The sequence below is a fragment of the Mastacembelus armatus genome, chromosome 17 (genome assembly GCF_900324485.2).
Source record: "Mastacembelus armatus chromosome 17, fMasArm1.2, whole genome shotgun sequence".
NCBI classification, from domain to species: domain Eukaryota; kingdom Metazoa; phylum Chordata; class Actinopteri; order Synbranchiformes; family Mastacembelidae; genus Mastacembelus; species Mastacembelus armatus.
This window is the reverse complement of record NC_046649.1, coordinates 16990487-17007853: the sequence shown is the minus strand read 5'-3', so window position 1 is coordinate 17007853 and position 17367 is coordinate 16990487. Positions and strand designations below refer to the sequence as shown.

General features: G+C 37.3%; 1 protein-coding gene across 1 annotated transcript in view; it reads right to left on the bottom strand.

Annotated features, from left to right (window-relative positions):
* Positions 1 to 723: 723 nt before the first annotated feature.
* b4galt2 (UDP-Gal:betaGlcNAc beta 1,4- galactosyltransferase, polypeptide 2) overlaps positions 724 to 17367 on the bottom strand; it is a 109772-nt gene continuing 93128 nt past the window's right edge. The window contains exons 6-7 of the mRNA XM_026313450.1: positions 11853 to 11957; positions 724 to 4092 (exon numbers count right to left, since the gene is read on the bottom strand). Coding sequence (XP_026169235.1) covers positions 3942 to 4092; positions 11853 to 11957 — 256 coding nt within the window. The 3' untranslated portion in view covers positions 724 to 3941. The remainder of the gene's footprint in view (positions 4093 to 11852; positions 11958 to 17367) is intronic.

The window sequence follows — 17367 nt, the reverse complement described above, 5'->3', positions numbered from 1 at the left end:
TCCAAGTTGGACTAATGAAGCCATTTGGATGGGTGGCGAAACGTTTCAGCCTTACAGAACTGAAAGTCCAGTTGCCATGACTCAACCTCTAGATAACCTCCCCTGGACGACTGAGAAACTTCACAGACATACTGGATGCATCTGAACGTAAAAAAAAATACCTCGATGAGGTAATTGCAAACTGGAGGTTTGGGGTTTAAAGAAGTGGATCTTTAAGAAATGGGGGTCTGTTGATGTTGTGAAGCTGGAGGGCCATCAGAACTGTAGCAATTTCAAAACGTTTCACTGATGAATTTGTGAACAGAACACTGCACCATAGTTAAGGTAAAATCGGTTTTCTTTACAGCCCAATCTCTTGCTTCTGGCTGCTGTAACCGGTATATGTAACAGAGTTTTTGACTTGTTTACTGGAGGCTTCTTGCTGAAATGCACCTTGGGAGTAGTAGTTAACTTCTCCAGTCTGGACCCAGTTGCACCATTAGTTTAATTTCAATAAATCACTAGTTAGAATAATGTAATACCATGTGTGGAAAAAATGAATTGGACTGAATCAGAGGCAACTAAAATAGCCTGCCCACTTCATAACTCTATGTAAAAAGTGTCCATTGCATTATGGAAAATGTATTGTTGTCTAAAAGTAAGCATAGTTTAGCCTTTGTTGCTTCTTTTTACATATGTCTCAGAAAACTAAAAACTAGTAAAATTCTAAGTTGTTGGAGTGCTCCTTTATTGAATGGGAAATTCAAAGCAATAGCTGTTATTATAGCAGGTGTGTACTAATTTTAAGTATTTCAAATCAAAATGTAAATTTAAAGGTAAAAATGCAGAAATGAATTAGGAAATAAAAATATACTCCATTGCCAAACTCATATCCATATTACCACCTCATCTTCCACTTAAAGACAATGACCTAACTTATAAAAGATGACTTGAAAGTGGAAAATGAAGTTGCAGTATTGCACAGGGTAAGCTGTAAACAGTCAGACTGTATTGACCTCTTCATCTATAATCTCCTGAGGATACTGAAACTCTCCAGGAGAGTACTGCACGCTGACAAAAAGAGGCTCAAAATTCACAAAAGAGGACACTGAAAAAGAAAAAATGAAGTCTGATGAAGTGGGGAAGAGAATAAGAAAGGGGGAAAGATAGAATGATTCACAAATGGGAGACTGTACTAGGAAGCAAAGAATAAATAGAAAAAAGATACAGTAAGTGGCACAGATTCAGGGACACAAAGAGAGACCCTGTCGATATCTATTGCAAGAAAAAGCACTCTTGAGAGACACAGCTGTGCCTGAAGTGGGCCCACCACAAAGCACAACAGTGTGTCATTGACACATACAGCCTGGATTGTAAGCAAGAAAGAAAAGGCAATGAAAGCAGAGATAATGCAAAGAGAAAATGAAGGAGTGTGTGAATTTGTGTTTGTGCTTGTGAGTATATGTTGACGACAGGAGCAATCATACCTTCCAAAAGGCTACAGGTGAAGATAATGGAGAGCGAAAACAGATGGGAACATTTGTGCCTCAAGGTTAACCAAAGACAAGGAAAGCAATACACAATTTTTACCAGAATAAAAGCCCCAAATTGTCATCAGAGAAAATCCAAAACAGATACAGGACTGCACAAAAATCTTCTTTCTGTCTGATTCAAATTTCAAAGACAAGCGGAAAAATGTTGTAAAGATTGTCCGTGATCATGACAATGTTTTTTTAAGCAAAACAAATATGCACTCATTTCATCATTACCCAAAGACACAATCTTCATTATGTGATTTTACCTTAAATGTCTCACACTTTAAGTAAAAATGACCTACCATGCCTCTTTATGTAACTTCTGAAGGCATTGGTTTTGTCATTAGGCATTAGCAGTAACAGCATCAACAACAGATATGAGGAAACATAAAACACATGGATAAGTGTGATGTATCAAAGCATAAAACAGTCAAAAGCTTCAATATGTTGACAGAGGAAATAATAAAGCAAAATATCTGTTCATCAGTCGCACAGGGAAAGTTATTAAACTCCTATAAGACAAAAAAGTCAATACTTTTCATAAAAAATGTATATCTAAAGGGCTGGATTCATTTAACAAAAAAAGTTCTGAAATCTGAAAGTGTGATAAATCAGATTACAACACAGATCTGACAGCTGATGGTGATAAAATCTGAAGCAATAGAGACACCAGTCAAACTGCTCAAGTGATAACTTTGCACTATTGCTTTAAAAGTCTAACCCTATCTCCACCAGCAGAAGACGATCAGCTTTTAATTTCCTATTTCCAGATATGATAGTCTTTTTTTAATTAAAGATTGACAGAAAAAGAGAGAGAAATGGCACAGTAATATTATCAATACAGTTTTAATGAACTCTGATACTTAAAAAAAAAAAAATCTCACTTCCAGGTAACATTGTAGGCTAACAAAAGACACTGAAAAGTTATTTAGGTTTCAGCTAGTCTTCTCTGTGGAGTCAGTGTAAAAGTTACAAGATTAAGCTTTTGTATGCACAACTCTTTTTCCCATAACACATGAGCCATGACTTTCCTGGTAGCTCATTTCTGCTGTTTGTACCCCATATACTGTATGTTCAGGAAAAACTGGAAATTTAATACAAAATGCATATTTCTACTTAGTCAAATCTGTAACTTAAGGTATATAAATGCACCTCAAAGCACTGGCATCTTGTAGAGACAAAAAAATGATTTTATCAAAATAAACCATCATCTTTCTCCAAGTGAGTGAAAAAAACTACATGTCTGGAAACCTAATCTTCAATATATGCCACAAGGGGTTAAAATCATAACTGAGCTGTCAGTATATACAGTATCTACCCCGCTGTCCTCAGTTCCTTGATTTGATTTCAAAATGCATTCCCAAGGTAGTTCCACCACATTGCATTCAGAAAGAGAAAACTTTCTTCAGTGTATTCAGTTTTTCTGAAAAATCTAAGCCATGAGTCAGTTTTTGCTTCCAAAGTTTAAAGTTATATATAAAAAAAGAGAACAAAAAGAGAGTTCTCAGGTGTTGCTGTTCACAAACATGTATAATCAGCATGTCCCAGCACTGGTTTGACTCTTCTACGGTAGAGGCAGGCACAATACACATTCATTATTGATAGCGGAGGAATTGATTGAGTAATTAGATCCAAACATTTGATTCCCTGATGAAAATGTCAATATGAAATTGTCTTTTAGCATCATATGTCAAGATAAGACTCAGCTGACATATCAGATGCAGTTCCATCAATCAACACTGCATGTCATTATATTACGATAATGTTACAGCTCGCCTCCAAGACCCATCCTCGCTCTGCTGACCATCACTAATGCTTAGAAAGTGAATTCTTTGATGGCCTTTCTCTCACATTGGTTTTTAGTATCCATGTAAACAGATCATTTTCATCACTGGTTTATAATACCTTGATTAAATTACTCCAAGAAATTTCTCTGGACGCTGTCCAACTTTTCCAGAATAGGCCATGTAAATATTTCGAAGTGTCACATGATACTATGGTCTCGTCTTTTAGTCTCCAACAACTGCTCCTCTCAGCGTCCTCTGTTGCCACTGGATGCCCTCCACTTTACAAAGAATCAATAAATGAAACTCTAAGTAACCAACACTCAAGCTTTGGTCCACACTCTTTAATTCTGAAGTCACTGATCAGTAAAGGTAGGAGGTGTGATACCTGCCATTGGCTGCTTGAAAAAAGTTTCAGGTGGAAAGAGCCTGAGTCCCACATACAGAAACGGGAAGCTGATATCTCAAAAAATGAGACAGGGGTAAAGAGGGAGAAAGAGACCATGATGTGCTTGTGACTACTTTTTCCATTTCCTTTCCACTCTTTGCAGATATGTTGCCTCTTTATGTCCTTCTTCTTTATATCTCCCCTTTCCATGGGTTACCTCCAATCTCCCCCTCCCATCCTCCTCTCTGTCTCTCCCTAACCTTTAATTGGACGGGGTGGTGGCTTGCCGATCTCCACAGAGATATTTGTGTACAGAGGATACCTCTTGACCTGAACCAGTCTGTAGGTCAGAGAGCTGATGCCGTCCTTCTTCATTGTGTTCTTTGTGTTTTGGATTTTGTTAAATCTGGTGAGTAAAAAAGAGAAAGAAAGAGGGAGAAATGAGGGAGGGAGACAGTGAAGAACAGATGATTCAATTCAGTGCTAGTCAAAAGAGAAAATACTGCCATGTACTTTTAAACAGTAAATCATGTGTTTTAACTCATTCTAAAATCTGCATTTTTGCTTTAGCTTGTTATTTATGTGGAACTGCCTCTTGAGAGAAAATGAAATATCTAGAATTTAAATTTATTAGTGCCCTCATGTGGGAGCCCCCAGACTGGGAACTACTACCCGCTCAGTCATGTAGGTACACATGGGAAATTAAGTTCAAGAGCTCCAGATACAAGTACATAATAGACTCTGAACAAAACAAATACATCATAAAACCCAAGAATAAATCAATAAAGAAAGCATTCATGAAATCTAATTATCCATCCATCCATTATCTATACCCGCTTATTCCTTAACCAGGGTTAAAGGGATCTGCTGGAGCCTATCCCAGCTCTCTTTCAGGTGGAAGGCAGGGATACATTGGACAGGTCACCAGTCCATCACAGGGCCACATAGAGACAAACAACCTCACACACTCACACTCACTCCTATGGGCAAATTAGAGTCACCAATCAACCTGACATACATGTTTTTGGACTGTGGGAGGAAACCGGAGTACCTGGAGTAAACCCACAGCACAGGAAGAACATGAAAACTAAATCTAATTACTGTAAATATATTTTGAAAATAATAACAGAGAAATACTGTACACAAATATGGGGAAAGTCATGATATGGGTACCTGCAACCATCAAACATATAAAACTCCACTTACAGCAGTAATGCTAACACCAAAATCCATATTTAAACCTGCAGGATGTAGCAAAGGATATTTGTATTGATCAGCCCTCTTTTTTTTTTACTCTGCCCCATCGTGGGAGATTATACATGTTCAATAACCTGAAAACAGACAGAAGTAACCATGGCCTTTGACTTTCTAAAACAAAAATATACAAGCAGGTTCCTTCATAATGCAGATCTCGACCAAGAGGTGGTGCTATGGCATTGCAGTGTGACCCAGTGCACAGCATTATCAATCATACTGTATCTGCCTAGATTTGTTTGAATAATGCTGGATATCCTGAACCATTGGCTTAAATTCAGCAGTTACATCAGAATCTGTCTGATTTTAGTATTAAAGACAGGAAAATAATTCACACAGTGTGTCAGACAGTTATACAGTGCCACCCTGTGTGATGCAACCTCTGGCACTGGAACGCATTCATAACACAAACCCTCCTGTCACCCTCGTAGTAGTCAGAATGGAAATGAGGCCACAGTGTGCGAGTGTCTAACAGCAATGTCTACAACACTTAAACCGCTTTTCTTGTCTATGAACAGAGAAAGAGCTGATGGGTGTGAACACCCAGTAGTGCACATTCACTTTTCAAATGACAGCCATGACTGGCTCCAAAAAAAGACGTCTTCTTAATGATATGCTTGGACGTACAACTGGAGTTGACACTTCACTCCGACATGGACCAGTGAATCTACAGATCCTTGTCAAAACTGACTTGTAAAGAGCTCTCTTTTCTCGCTCTTGCCTTCTGTCTCTCTCAAATCAACTCAAAAAGAACTTTACGGGCATGAATGGAAGCGGGAAAAATGTTGTCAAGCATCTTTTCGTTGAACAATAAAATACAATAAGCTATAAATAGGCTTCTACCAAGGAATGGCACTTCTATCTAAAAGGAGGGGGTGGTTAGTGCAAAGAAAGGAAAAGAAAAGAAAAGAATAAGCAGGCAGTTTAAATTGAAAAGTGGGCTGGATGACGGGAGAAAAATAAAGGATAGACAGGCAGAGATAAATATATATCAGAGAAAGGGAGTGACAGATGGAGGGAGGAAGATATACTGATATTAAAAAAAGTGAATGAGAACTGGGGGGGAAATGCTAAATCTTTGCATGAATTTATCAAACAGCACAGATTGAAAGCAGAAAACTAATCCCCACATACAGACATGTACAGATGCATGTACACAATCTGTAGGCTAAAGTATTTATCTTTTTGATTAGTTTGAGGTTTATTTTAGATAGTTAAAGGGCAAGACAAAGACAGTCCTCCTTACATATTTATTAGTCTGATTTCGAGACTGATTTCCTAACTGGGCTAAAAAAAAAAGGTCTATTTTAATTCCACTGAGGGTCTCACAGGAAAAGATTTCTGGTATAGAATCTCAACAATCAAGTTGACTAAACTAAATATGCAAAGAATAAAATCTTCTTACAAATATACAAAAATACAAAATAAAATAAACTGTATATGTTTGTTTTTTGACTGGTTGCTGGGTAACTAGCAAAGCTAGGGATTGCTGCTACAAACAAATGAGCTATAACAGGCTGTAGGTAAGGCTGGAGTGGATGGGGGCACATTGAAGTATAAAAAAATGCTACATAAAATTACTTACTGTAAACTTACTTCAAATAACTATTATACACAATACCTTCTCCATACCTTATAGTAACTATATTTTAGGGCAATATATAGTGTACATGAAAACATAATAATTGGGCAGTCCCTATGTAGCCTGAGAGGATAAACCCAGAGGGAAAAAAAATCCACAGATAACTGAACCTCTCCTTTGTATTAACTCAGACCTCTCATCTGGACTACAGGGGTTTATTGTTGAAGAAAATGTTCACAGAAACTGCAACACAAAAGTGAGGGGAACAAAAATAAGATTTAGAAATTTTGCCCTTGGCTTCATAATTGCTAGTAGGTGGATTGTGTTACTTTTGGATAGATCCAGGCTCAGTGTTTCCTAGTGTTTCCAAACTTGAAGCTAAGCTAAGCTAATAGTCTGCTGGGTGCAGCTTCATATTTAGTGTACAGCCATGAAGATGATGTCAGTCTTCTCTTCTAACTCGTGGTCAGAAAGCAAATAATGTGTATTTCCCCAAATGTCAAACAATTGCTTTAAGGGATTCCAAATAAGCTGGTAAATTTAAAGTCATGCTCAGACTAAATGCAATTTTACAGAAAAGCACACGCACACACACATACATACACATCTGCTCTGTCCAAGGATGATAACATATGAATGGAATATTGAATAACATTTGTGCTACTTGTTCATTTGAAATGCGCAAAGCAGCATTTACTAGGCAGAATCTGTGCATGTTTGTGTGTGTGTGTGTGTGTGTGTGCGCGTGTGTGTGTGTGTGTGTGTGTGTGTGTGTGTGTGCGCGCTAAGTAATACTTGAGACCGGTGATGAATGTGCCTCTTTCTTACGTCCACTGGCCCAATATCTCATTACCATGCCTAACGAGCTTCTCAGAAAAGGCTCAGAGAATGGACTCTTGTCTGAATGAGTGTGCAGGTTTGAGTCACTCTATGTGTGTGTATGTATGTGTGTGTATGCGTGAATGCAAAGATACACATTCATCAAATGTTCGAGAGCAACGCTTTTCCCTGTAAATGCTGGACATTATGCAGGTACTCTAGATAAACTCTCCCAAAAGACTCCATCATTAATCTGGATCTAAACTGAAAAGCAACCCTGCTCCGGAAGACAAAGAGTGAAAACACAAGCTGTTTATCTGTTCAACAGAGTGACAGACCTCTGTAAGTACAAACCCTTGAGAAGTAAAACTGTGTTTTTAAGTTATTTTGAAAAATACAATTTGATGTTACAATTTGTTGCTGTAGACGTGACTCTGAAAAGGAATGACTACAGCTTTACTTTCATTTATAAATCTGTGTAATCAGGGATTGGTCACAAAGAAAGTACAGCAATGTCAAATAATTTTATTTCAACAAGCTTTTGCTGAAACTTTTTTTCAGCCTGTTAGCATTTTCATTGCACTGGTCAGCCTCACAGAGATTGATGGTCCTCCCATTCTGAGATAGCTCACTGAGTTCTCATATAATTGCAGCTACTCTGGTAACCAAATAACATTAAGTTTTGTCACCTTATATTTCCTATGACATTGTCAGTCACTGAAATTACAAGACAGTGGACTCGTGCTTCTTCACAGCCGTGAAACAGCCCAGGTATAACTGGAAAACTTTCTTCAGGAGATGAAAACTGATGAATCAAATTTCAGGTCTGAAGACAGACAACAGTGAGAGTAAGAGACAAAACTCTTCCCACCCACACTGTCTGAATACTGCCATGAGGTGGGCATTCCTCCTGTCACAACCTCCTGATTATTCTTAGCTGCCATGCTTTCTTTAAGTCCAAATTCCACTTTTCAAACGATCCTTTAAGCCAAAACATTATAATGAGTGTCTGGAAGGGCTGTAGGTTTGTGCCAACTAATAGGCCCATTATTTTCTGCCTTTTGGTACAGTTATGAATAATGTATCAGCCCTAAATAAATAGCGTCCCTATTGTTGTCACCTCTTATTGAGGAAGTCTGGTCCATGGACCAAAAAGAGTGTGCAGAGTGATGAGTGAGAAGAGGAGGAAAACGGGATTTGAGTATCAAGCAGGGACACACACATACACTTGAATACACACACACACACACACACACACACACAGACACACACACACACACACACACGCGCGCACACACACACACACACACACACACGCATTCACTTTATTTCAGTCTAGAGGCTGATTTATTGATTTTGATGAAGGCAACTAGACTTGTGTGACCTAGCCGGCTCCCATCTCTATTGGTGTCATTTCAGGAGGCAATTACTGAGGGATTGTTGAATCTCTCTCTCTTGAACATACACACATACACACACACACACAAACACGTGCAAAGCAATGATAGATGACATATTACACAATATAGATTGTTAGTTTTAAAGTTAAACCACTTCTAGATGGAAGTCTGACACCTAACTTATTTCAGCAGGTGCTTGTGAAATATGTCTCTGTCATTTCTTTTCACTTGATGTCACAGGCTCCACTCTTGGCTATTTGAAGTCCCCCCACACCTGACTGAGAGGTAGACTTTATCTTTATCTATTAAAACAGGTTATCTATTAAAACTGAGCACAAGTTTGGCCAAATAAAAAGTCATATATCTATAAAAGGCCAATAAAAGATTTATAAATGTGGACCCAGGAGGCGAGAAAGGTTTTTATTTTTCTCTTCAAAGTTGCTCAACACATTTTCTTCCAGCCACATTTTCAGATTAATAAAGTTAACTTAAGCTACTACTATTGGCAGCTGGTCTCAAAGCACAAGGAACTGCCTGTGAAGGTAAAAGTGCCCCCCACCCTACAGAGTCATTTATCATATCAAGTGCTGAAAGTGTGGAGTACCTATGATTTAGTTTTTCACTTACTGATCTAGTGACAATATGAATACATTTTTCATGAGAATAAAGTTTAATAATGCACAAAAAAATTCAAGGTTTTCTGAGTTTTCTAAATTATAAATTCTACTTTACTTCAACTCCATTTGAGTTTAGACTGAACTTAGTATAATATTGAAGTAAAATGCAATGTTTTATGAAACAACTACCACCCTAATTGGATGAAGTGGTATAAAGGATGGATGGATCAATGTTACACTGATCACACAATATACTAAGGGTCAACTTCTCTTTTAAAAACAATCTGCATACTAAAAAGCACTTGGCTTATTATTATTTACCTTTTTATGCACATTATTATTTACTGAACACAGCTTTGTACCATCATTTATTATGAAGTTAAGCCAATAATAGATGACAATGCCATTAATGTTTTTCTGACATCTCTGCAGAACCTCACTGAATGCTGATAGGACAGAATATGTTGTTTTATTATATGTTTAGATATGACTGTTTCTGATGCTTCTCTGGTTTGTTGTATTTCTTGTCTTATTTTTCTGCTGAACTCTCTTTACATCAGTGACACTACCCAGTTAAGTAAATGTTATAATAATGTATTAGAGGTTACTGGCAGAGGCTGCATAAAAAATAAAAAAAATCCTATCAAAAATTAAGTATTTGCTTGGTGGATGCACAGTAGCTTCAGCAAAAAACTATCACTCCTCTTTCACACATGACCTTCGCTGCCATCATTTTTTAATCTTCTTATAAACCAATTTAGAAGCACTACTAAAGTAAACTTCGCTGTTAACCAGGAGGCAGCACAGTCCAGTAAAAATGCTGTGATATAATAATGTGACAACAAATCAAACTAAAGGAATATTGGAAGAGGGAACAGAGTTCACTATATATCTTCATTCTGCCCCAGCTATAGCAGCTATTGATTTTTGTATGTGTTGAGAGGCATCGTTGCCTGGTCTATCCAGGCCTGAAAACAGGGGCTCTTAGAGGAGAATAAACAGTGATAATCCACATTTAAGCAGCTTAATGTGAGGTGCTATACTCTTGGTGATTAATGTGTCTAGAAGGACTCACCTCTGCATATTGAGTCTCATTCATCAAACCATAAAATAACACATTTATAGGGGAAGCATTTTAACACATTTGTCTGAAAAGCAATTTAAATGGGTGTAGCCAGAAGAGCAACATTTAAGCCCTGAGGCTGTATCTCTGAAAAACTATTTTTGATTTATTGAAAATGTTTTGTTTGCTGCATTTTAAAATCTTTTTTTCAGTGACCACAAAGGCCATGATATTTAGAGGATTGTTTTTATTTGTATTTTTTTTTTCAGTCATTTCCTACATTTACACATAAAGGCTCTATACAATAGCCTGTGATCACAATGCAAGAAAGGTTACACAAGTGGTTTCAGTGTTTATTAGCAGAAAGTGAATTTTAATAAACACTGTGAGGACCAGACACTTCGTCTGCACTATAGCATTACACTCGAGTAGCAACAACAGTGATAATGGAGGTGTTGTGGTGACTGATGCATTCAACGCTGTAGATACACTTCGGCAAACTGGCATTATAGCCTCAGTCTTTATATATTTGGGAGGCAACTTTGCAGTTTTTTGTAACCTTGTGCAGAATTTACATTCTACTGTAACACAAATGAACAATTAATGGGTATTTTATAAGCTGATTACACAAATTTTGGTCTCAATAGACTCACAAACAAATAAATATATTTGATTTTCAGGTGGTGTTAAATTACTTAAATTGCATGATTAGAAGTAGACGCATGAGATTAATTATGCTCAGCTTTCTGATTACTACTGACTGCTCTAAGGTAAAAGAGATCGCCCTTTTTGGCTCCTTCACAGGGAGTTATTAACAATTTGTGATATTACAATTCAATTTTCTGGTTATCACAACTTTCTCAACAAATAATTTTTCTCTCTCCGCTCCTTTAGACTGAATCATGTTGATTTGACTCCAAAGTAGTTTTATGAGCGTATAAAATAGTCAGTCAAGCTGTTTGCAAAATATGTCTTTAATAATATACTTTGAAGGTGTATTATAGGGAGGGATTTTCATTTTGCTGGTAATCTCTTATGAGGAGTTGCTCAGCAGGGGTGCAGTACTGGTGGTAGGCAGCTCTCATGTGAATATGAGCATCATCAGTGCAAAACAAGAAAATGGGCTAAAAACGAGCAAGATTTAAGTATCTCTGGTTAAAGGTTAAACTATCTTAAAATGTAACTTCAGCAAAACCTGACAGAATGAATCATGGAACTGGCCTTGTGTTACCTGTTTTAGCTATTACTAATTATAAGGATATGTTAGGCTTTTTGATAGCGTGCCTCCTACTGCTACATGTAGACATAATTATCTTAAATGGAGATGAAAATTTTGAAAAGAAACGTCTGAAGTGTGTAGCGGTGAAACAAAAGCGGCACAATCGATCCAAATGCAAAGCCGGAGAACGAGTTTGGACAGTGATGCAGTACCTCTGTGGGTTGGGCTCGTTGTGTTTGTCTCTCTCATGTTTAATCATTCTGAAACGGCCAATGCGAACGTCTGGCCTGGACACCTTCATTCCATTCAGTGTGATCCTGAAACACATACAGATAGAGTATCTGTTAAAGAAAGAGAAACAAACACAAAGACAGAGACAAAGAGCGAGACAATGAATAAAAGAACAACAACAACAAAAAAAAAAACAACAAATTGGGAAAGAACACAAGCAGAGTACACCCTGTTGTTTCATGAAGAAATACAGTAAAAGTGCTCCAGGTATTTTTAATTTCATTATCCTTCATTCTGTCAGCTGTTTTATTAAAACAACTGATTATTGGTTGAGAATATCAGTCGTCATGACAAGCTCCCGTAGCTAAAGTCGATAGACCTGCAACTGATGGTTATCTGATTTATTTTTTTCAATCTAATAAGTGTTTGGTCTATAAAATCTCAGTCAAGACTAAAAATTGTCTGTTGTGCTAAAACCATCAGTTTCTTGGGTTGACGTAATAAAAGAAAAAGGAGAATGGTAGCGGTGGTAGCATATTCAGTAGGTTTCCAAAGCCATCAGTACACCTACACCCAACTGATTTGACTTAGCTCAAATCAGCTTTCACTGAACTGTGAAGTGTTTATTACAGTAAGACACATCCAAAACATACTTCAGTTGTTAATGTTATCACCATATTTGCTTATTTGATTTCTACAGCTGATTTGGTGTTCACACTCACACTGCGCCGAGGGCTCCAAGAGATGTGTTTGTATATTATAATTACCCTAAAAACACTACATTGCCATGGAGCGCGCCAGACACCTACACACACCCACACACACACACACACCCACACACACACACACACAAAGATCAAAAGACCAAGATCTACTAGCTGTTACTGAAAACCCTAGAAAGGACAGACAATTTTCCAACGCTGGGAGAAACAAATTGTTCAACTTTGAGAGCTGTGCACTTTCTAGACACCAGCTGAAAAAAGATGAGGATTTACAGAGTGTTTCAGTTAAAACAAAGCATAGGATCAGAACTTTGAGACAAGAGTGGCAATGTTGTATTACTGCTAAGATGCAATACAAGGGTAAATCTGCACAGAGATTTATATCTAATACTACAACAAATGATGTATGGGCAACACAAACAACAGATCTGTTCCACATAAAGCCTGACTTAAACCCAGAGGCATTGATATTCATACCTGCAATCATATAAAGGATTGTGCACTGTATGTGTGCGCTGAATGAGCAATTCTTATTTGTCACATCGCTCTGATTCATGCAGACTCTGTCTTAAAAAGCATTCATGCCTGATATTGCTCTTCAACAACTCATCTACAGTATTCTACACTTCCTCTTTCTCATCTTGTCTCATAACTCTTCAGCCACTTCTTCCTTTTCACTTTACTTTTCGCGTCTTCCTTTCCTTAGGTATTGTGGGAAAAGCCACTGTAACTACAGCAGTCTGAACTCGTTCACAATAAAACACAATTACTGAACAATTACATTTCACTCAGTCCAACCTGAAAATATTGGAAAAACGTTCATGTTTAACTTTTATTTAACTGTTGTCAACAAGCAGAGTTCATTATTTAGGGAAACTTGCTTGATTGTTTTCTCTCCTAGAATTAAATTAGAAAAATGATATCAGTTTCATCTCTGTTAAATACGTATGGGACTGGAATCAGGACGTGTAGCTTAGCATAAAGACTGGAACCAGCTGATTTTCTATGGCATTTCTTGGCAAGCAGAATCTTGTGACAGTGAAGTTGCAAAGTACGATGGTACATTTATCATGACTGTACAAAGACAAAAGTAGCTGTACTGTAGCAAGATTTGCAGCGCAGAAGTACTGAATGAAATGATATGATGTTGTTTTGGAAGAAACAGCACCATCACATAATGTCTCCTAAAAATTCAAACTGATGTTTTTTATGTTTTGTTGTGGTATCCAGTGTGTTAATGAGTTTTAGAGATGTACTTTTTAACCCTTGAGTCAAGTTAGCTGTTTCCCTTACTGCTAGATGGTCTGTTATGCTAAGATAATCACATCTTCCTTTTCCACACATGCACAAATATGAGACTGGTATCAAGCTTTTCAATCAAACCTTCAGCAAGAAAGAGAATCTTTTCCCAAAATGTTCCATTAATCAGGCAGTTTGAGAGACAATGATAAAATATTTCTACTATACAACTATAACTGTTAGATATTTACACCTGCATCTTTTTGTGTTAAACTAGACTTGTTTATTTGTCTAACTTTTCCTGCACTGTCCTTTCTGTTTTACTCTATATTTTTTCATATCCCCTTCTTATTTCTCAGCCCAGCTCTGAGCATCTTCATGTTTTCCCTTCCTTCCATCCTCTTATTTCTTTACTCCTGCTTCATGCATTTCTCTTCACGACTTGCTTATTTCACCTTCTTACTCCTCCTCTCCCTTAACACTCCACTTCTCTCTGCTTTCCTCTGCCCGCTTTTCATTTTTCCCATCTCCTCTTCTTTACAGACCATCGAAATGTAAATAACCCAGATTGCAGCCTTGCGCCATCCAAAGCATATCAACCCATAAGAGCCAAACTCCATCAAAGCAGCCATCCCATAAATAAATTCACTGGAAAGCTAAATAACCAATGTTTACTTTTTTTTTTTTTTGTTCTGTCTCTCAAGTCTCAGTGACTTTGCTGACACGGCACACATGCATAGAGGACTGCCTTTGTCAGTGTGTGTCTGTGCATGCACTTGTGAGCGTGCATGTATTTGCATAATTTAGAGAATTACTATGGTGCAAATAAAGTGAACAAGACTACTCTTCTTTTTTAGCTATGAATACACATTTGTACATGGCTATGTTTTTCTTTTTTGATGGGACTTGTGGAGTAGCTGAAGAAATTGTCAGAGTGCTTAGTTAAGTGAAAGCATACTGCAGTGTAAACCTCCTTTATTACAATTAATTATCAGCCCTATTTACTTACATATAACAGCCCTTATATGGCTGAAAATCAGCCTGTCTAACATATATTACATTATTAATATTAATGCATCAATGTGTAAGTATCAATTCACTGTTGAGGTAGAGGAAGTTGTAAATATTTTATATACAGTTTTAATCAAATGGTTCCCATACTAGGGATCAGGGTCCTCCAAAGGGTCACAAGAGAAATCTGAGGGGTCATGAGATGATTATTGCCATGGGAAAGAAGAAGAAACAAAGGTCTTTTTTAAGACCCATTTTCATTGTTGCCTTTTTTTGTGAAATACTGGAGAAATATTTATCACTGTGGGCTCCAAACGTTTAGTGGGGAGATCTAGCTTCACTGGAGCAAGTGAAATGTGACAAGGGCCACCAACTAGAAACAACTGATTTTCTAAGGTGTCACAAGCAATATCGTGTAGTAGCAGTGGCAAACAAAAACAAAAGTTTTCATTGTCTCATACAGTACATATGACATTCACCAATGGAATTACTGGGACAAATCAAAAGTTTTTTTCAACTTGTAATGACTTCAAAAGTGACAGTAACACTTGAACAGACTGTACCTGTGGTCTGTGATTTACTTAGAAATGGCTAATGCACAGTTATGTGTTAAAATCTAATATATCACTCAGTAAGCAAATGTGAAGTGTGCAGAAGGTGAAGAAATTAATGAGTCAGTGTACACAGATGACATAATTTATGATGTGTCAGAGCTTCAAAAAGTGTGAAAGCATTAAATATTAAGTGTTTGAGTTGTAAAATCCTCCTTTTCAAACGACTTTGAATAATCACTATTTAAATCTGCCCTGATCAAATTTATTCATATTAACAATACATCAAATCATTGTGTATTGAGAAAAGGGTTGCTCATAGTTACTGACCCAAGTAATTATCAGTCTGTACTGGCCCTCAACACTAGATAGTTTTTGTGCCTTTCAGCTCATTGTTTTAGTTTTTGGCTTGCAGCTTTAATGTTTTGGTTAAATATGTAGGTTGAGTATAATAAATAGTATTTTCATTATAAGGTTGATTATTGATTGCATTATCTTTTTATTTACTTAGTTCCATATTTGCAAAACTTAATGGCTATTACTGAAACATTTATGCAGCAACACTGAAAACCTGAATCCACTTGGTACAGCTTTGATGGTGCTGGACTCATCCTGAACACAACCACTTTATTACCAAACTCTCCTCATATTTGCAGAGGCAGATCACAATGTCACATCGGAAAATTCCAATATTTAATGGCATTAATACTTTCACAATGTGCACAGATCTCTATTTAGATTCTACTGCTATGTGATGACCCCAGATATTTAATGATGACTCTTTATTTGTCTGGGCAGCATGACACAGTGACACAGAAAGAGGATGTTTAAAGATTTTTTTTTTTTTAAATGTCAAACTTAGCTCCTGGTCAAAGCCAAATGAGTGTCAGGGTGATATAGATTGCTAATTGAAAAATTCAGAAGGAATATACCAAATTACAAATCTGTTTATGTGCTGAAATGAAAATGACTGAAAACATAATCAGTGCTACTTTGAAATCTGAATCTATAATCTGTTATCTGTGTCTTTACATGTGTCTGTTAATTTCCCTGCCTGTTTTCAAAACACTTCCAGGGCCAGCTCTCCATCACCTCATCTGTCAGTATAGGAAAGTCTGCATGATGATTAGACACATGCGCACACACACAGACACACACACACACACACACACACACACACACACACACACACACACACACACACACACACACACACACAAACACAAACACAAACACAAACACAAACACAAACACAGTATGCTCAGGGTTGTTATGCCTCATAGGGTTTGTGTGGTTTCAGAGTGACAGTGTGAGACAAGCTCATGAAAAAAAATGTCTAAAAGCAACATCCACTTCATTTGTGCCCATTTGTATTTATGCATGGATACACATGAGTGTTGTAATGTTATATGTAGGAACTCATCAGCTAAATTCTCTCTATTCTTACAGTGTCCTTTATCAAAACAAAACTTCAGCTGAAGCACAGATGCCAACAACACGTCAGTACAGTCATTATTTTTTACTGCTCTGACAGGCAGTGGGCACTAACATTGTGTGACAGCATAGCAAGAATATTATATAATGGGGAGGACACTAAGGACACAGAGGCTGCGGAATGGAAAGCTTCAGTGTCCTCTGTGTAACATATATAATCCAGAGCCGACACATTTGACATCCACCTCCAGAGAAACACAGCAGGTGGGTGGCTTCTCTAACATTTCCCACTATGGGGGACCTTTAAGCACTTTTTTTGGGGAGTCAAGTGGAAAGAACTGGGAGTTGTGATGGAGGAAAAATTAGAGACAGAAATAGATTGTGTTTTGTTTAATAAAGTTGCAACAAGATTAAAGCACCATCCTCTGATTTTGGGCTTTTTCTGGACAAGACTTTAATATATTTATAAAAATGAATGTATCCAACTTTACCAGGGATGGAAAAATGAATTCTTGGGATTCTTTCAGTCCCTGATGGTT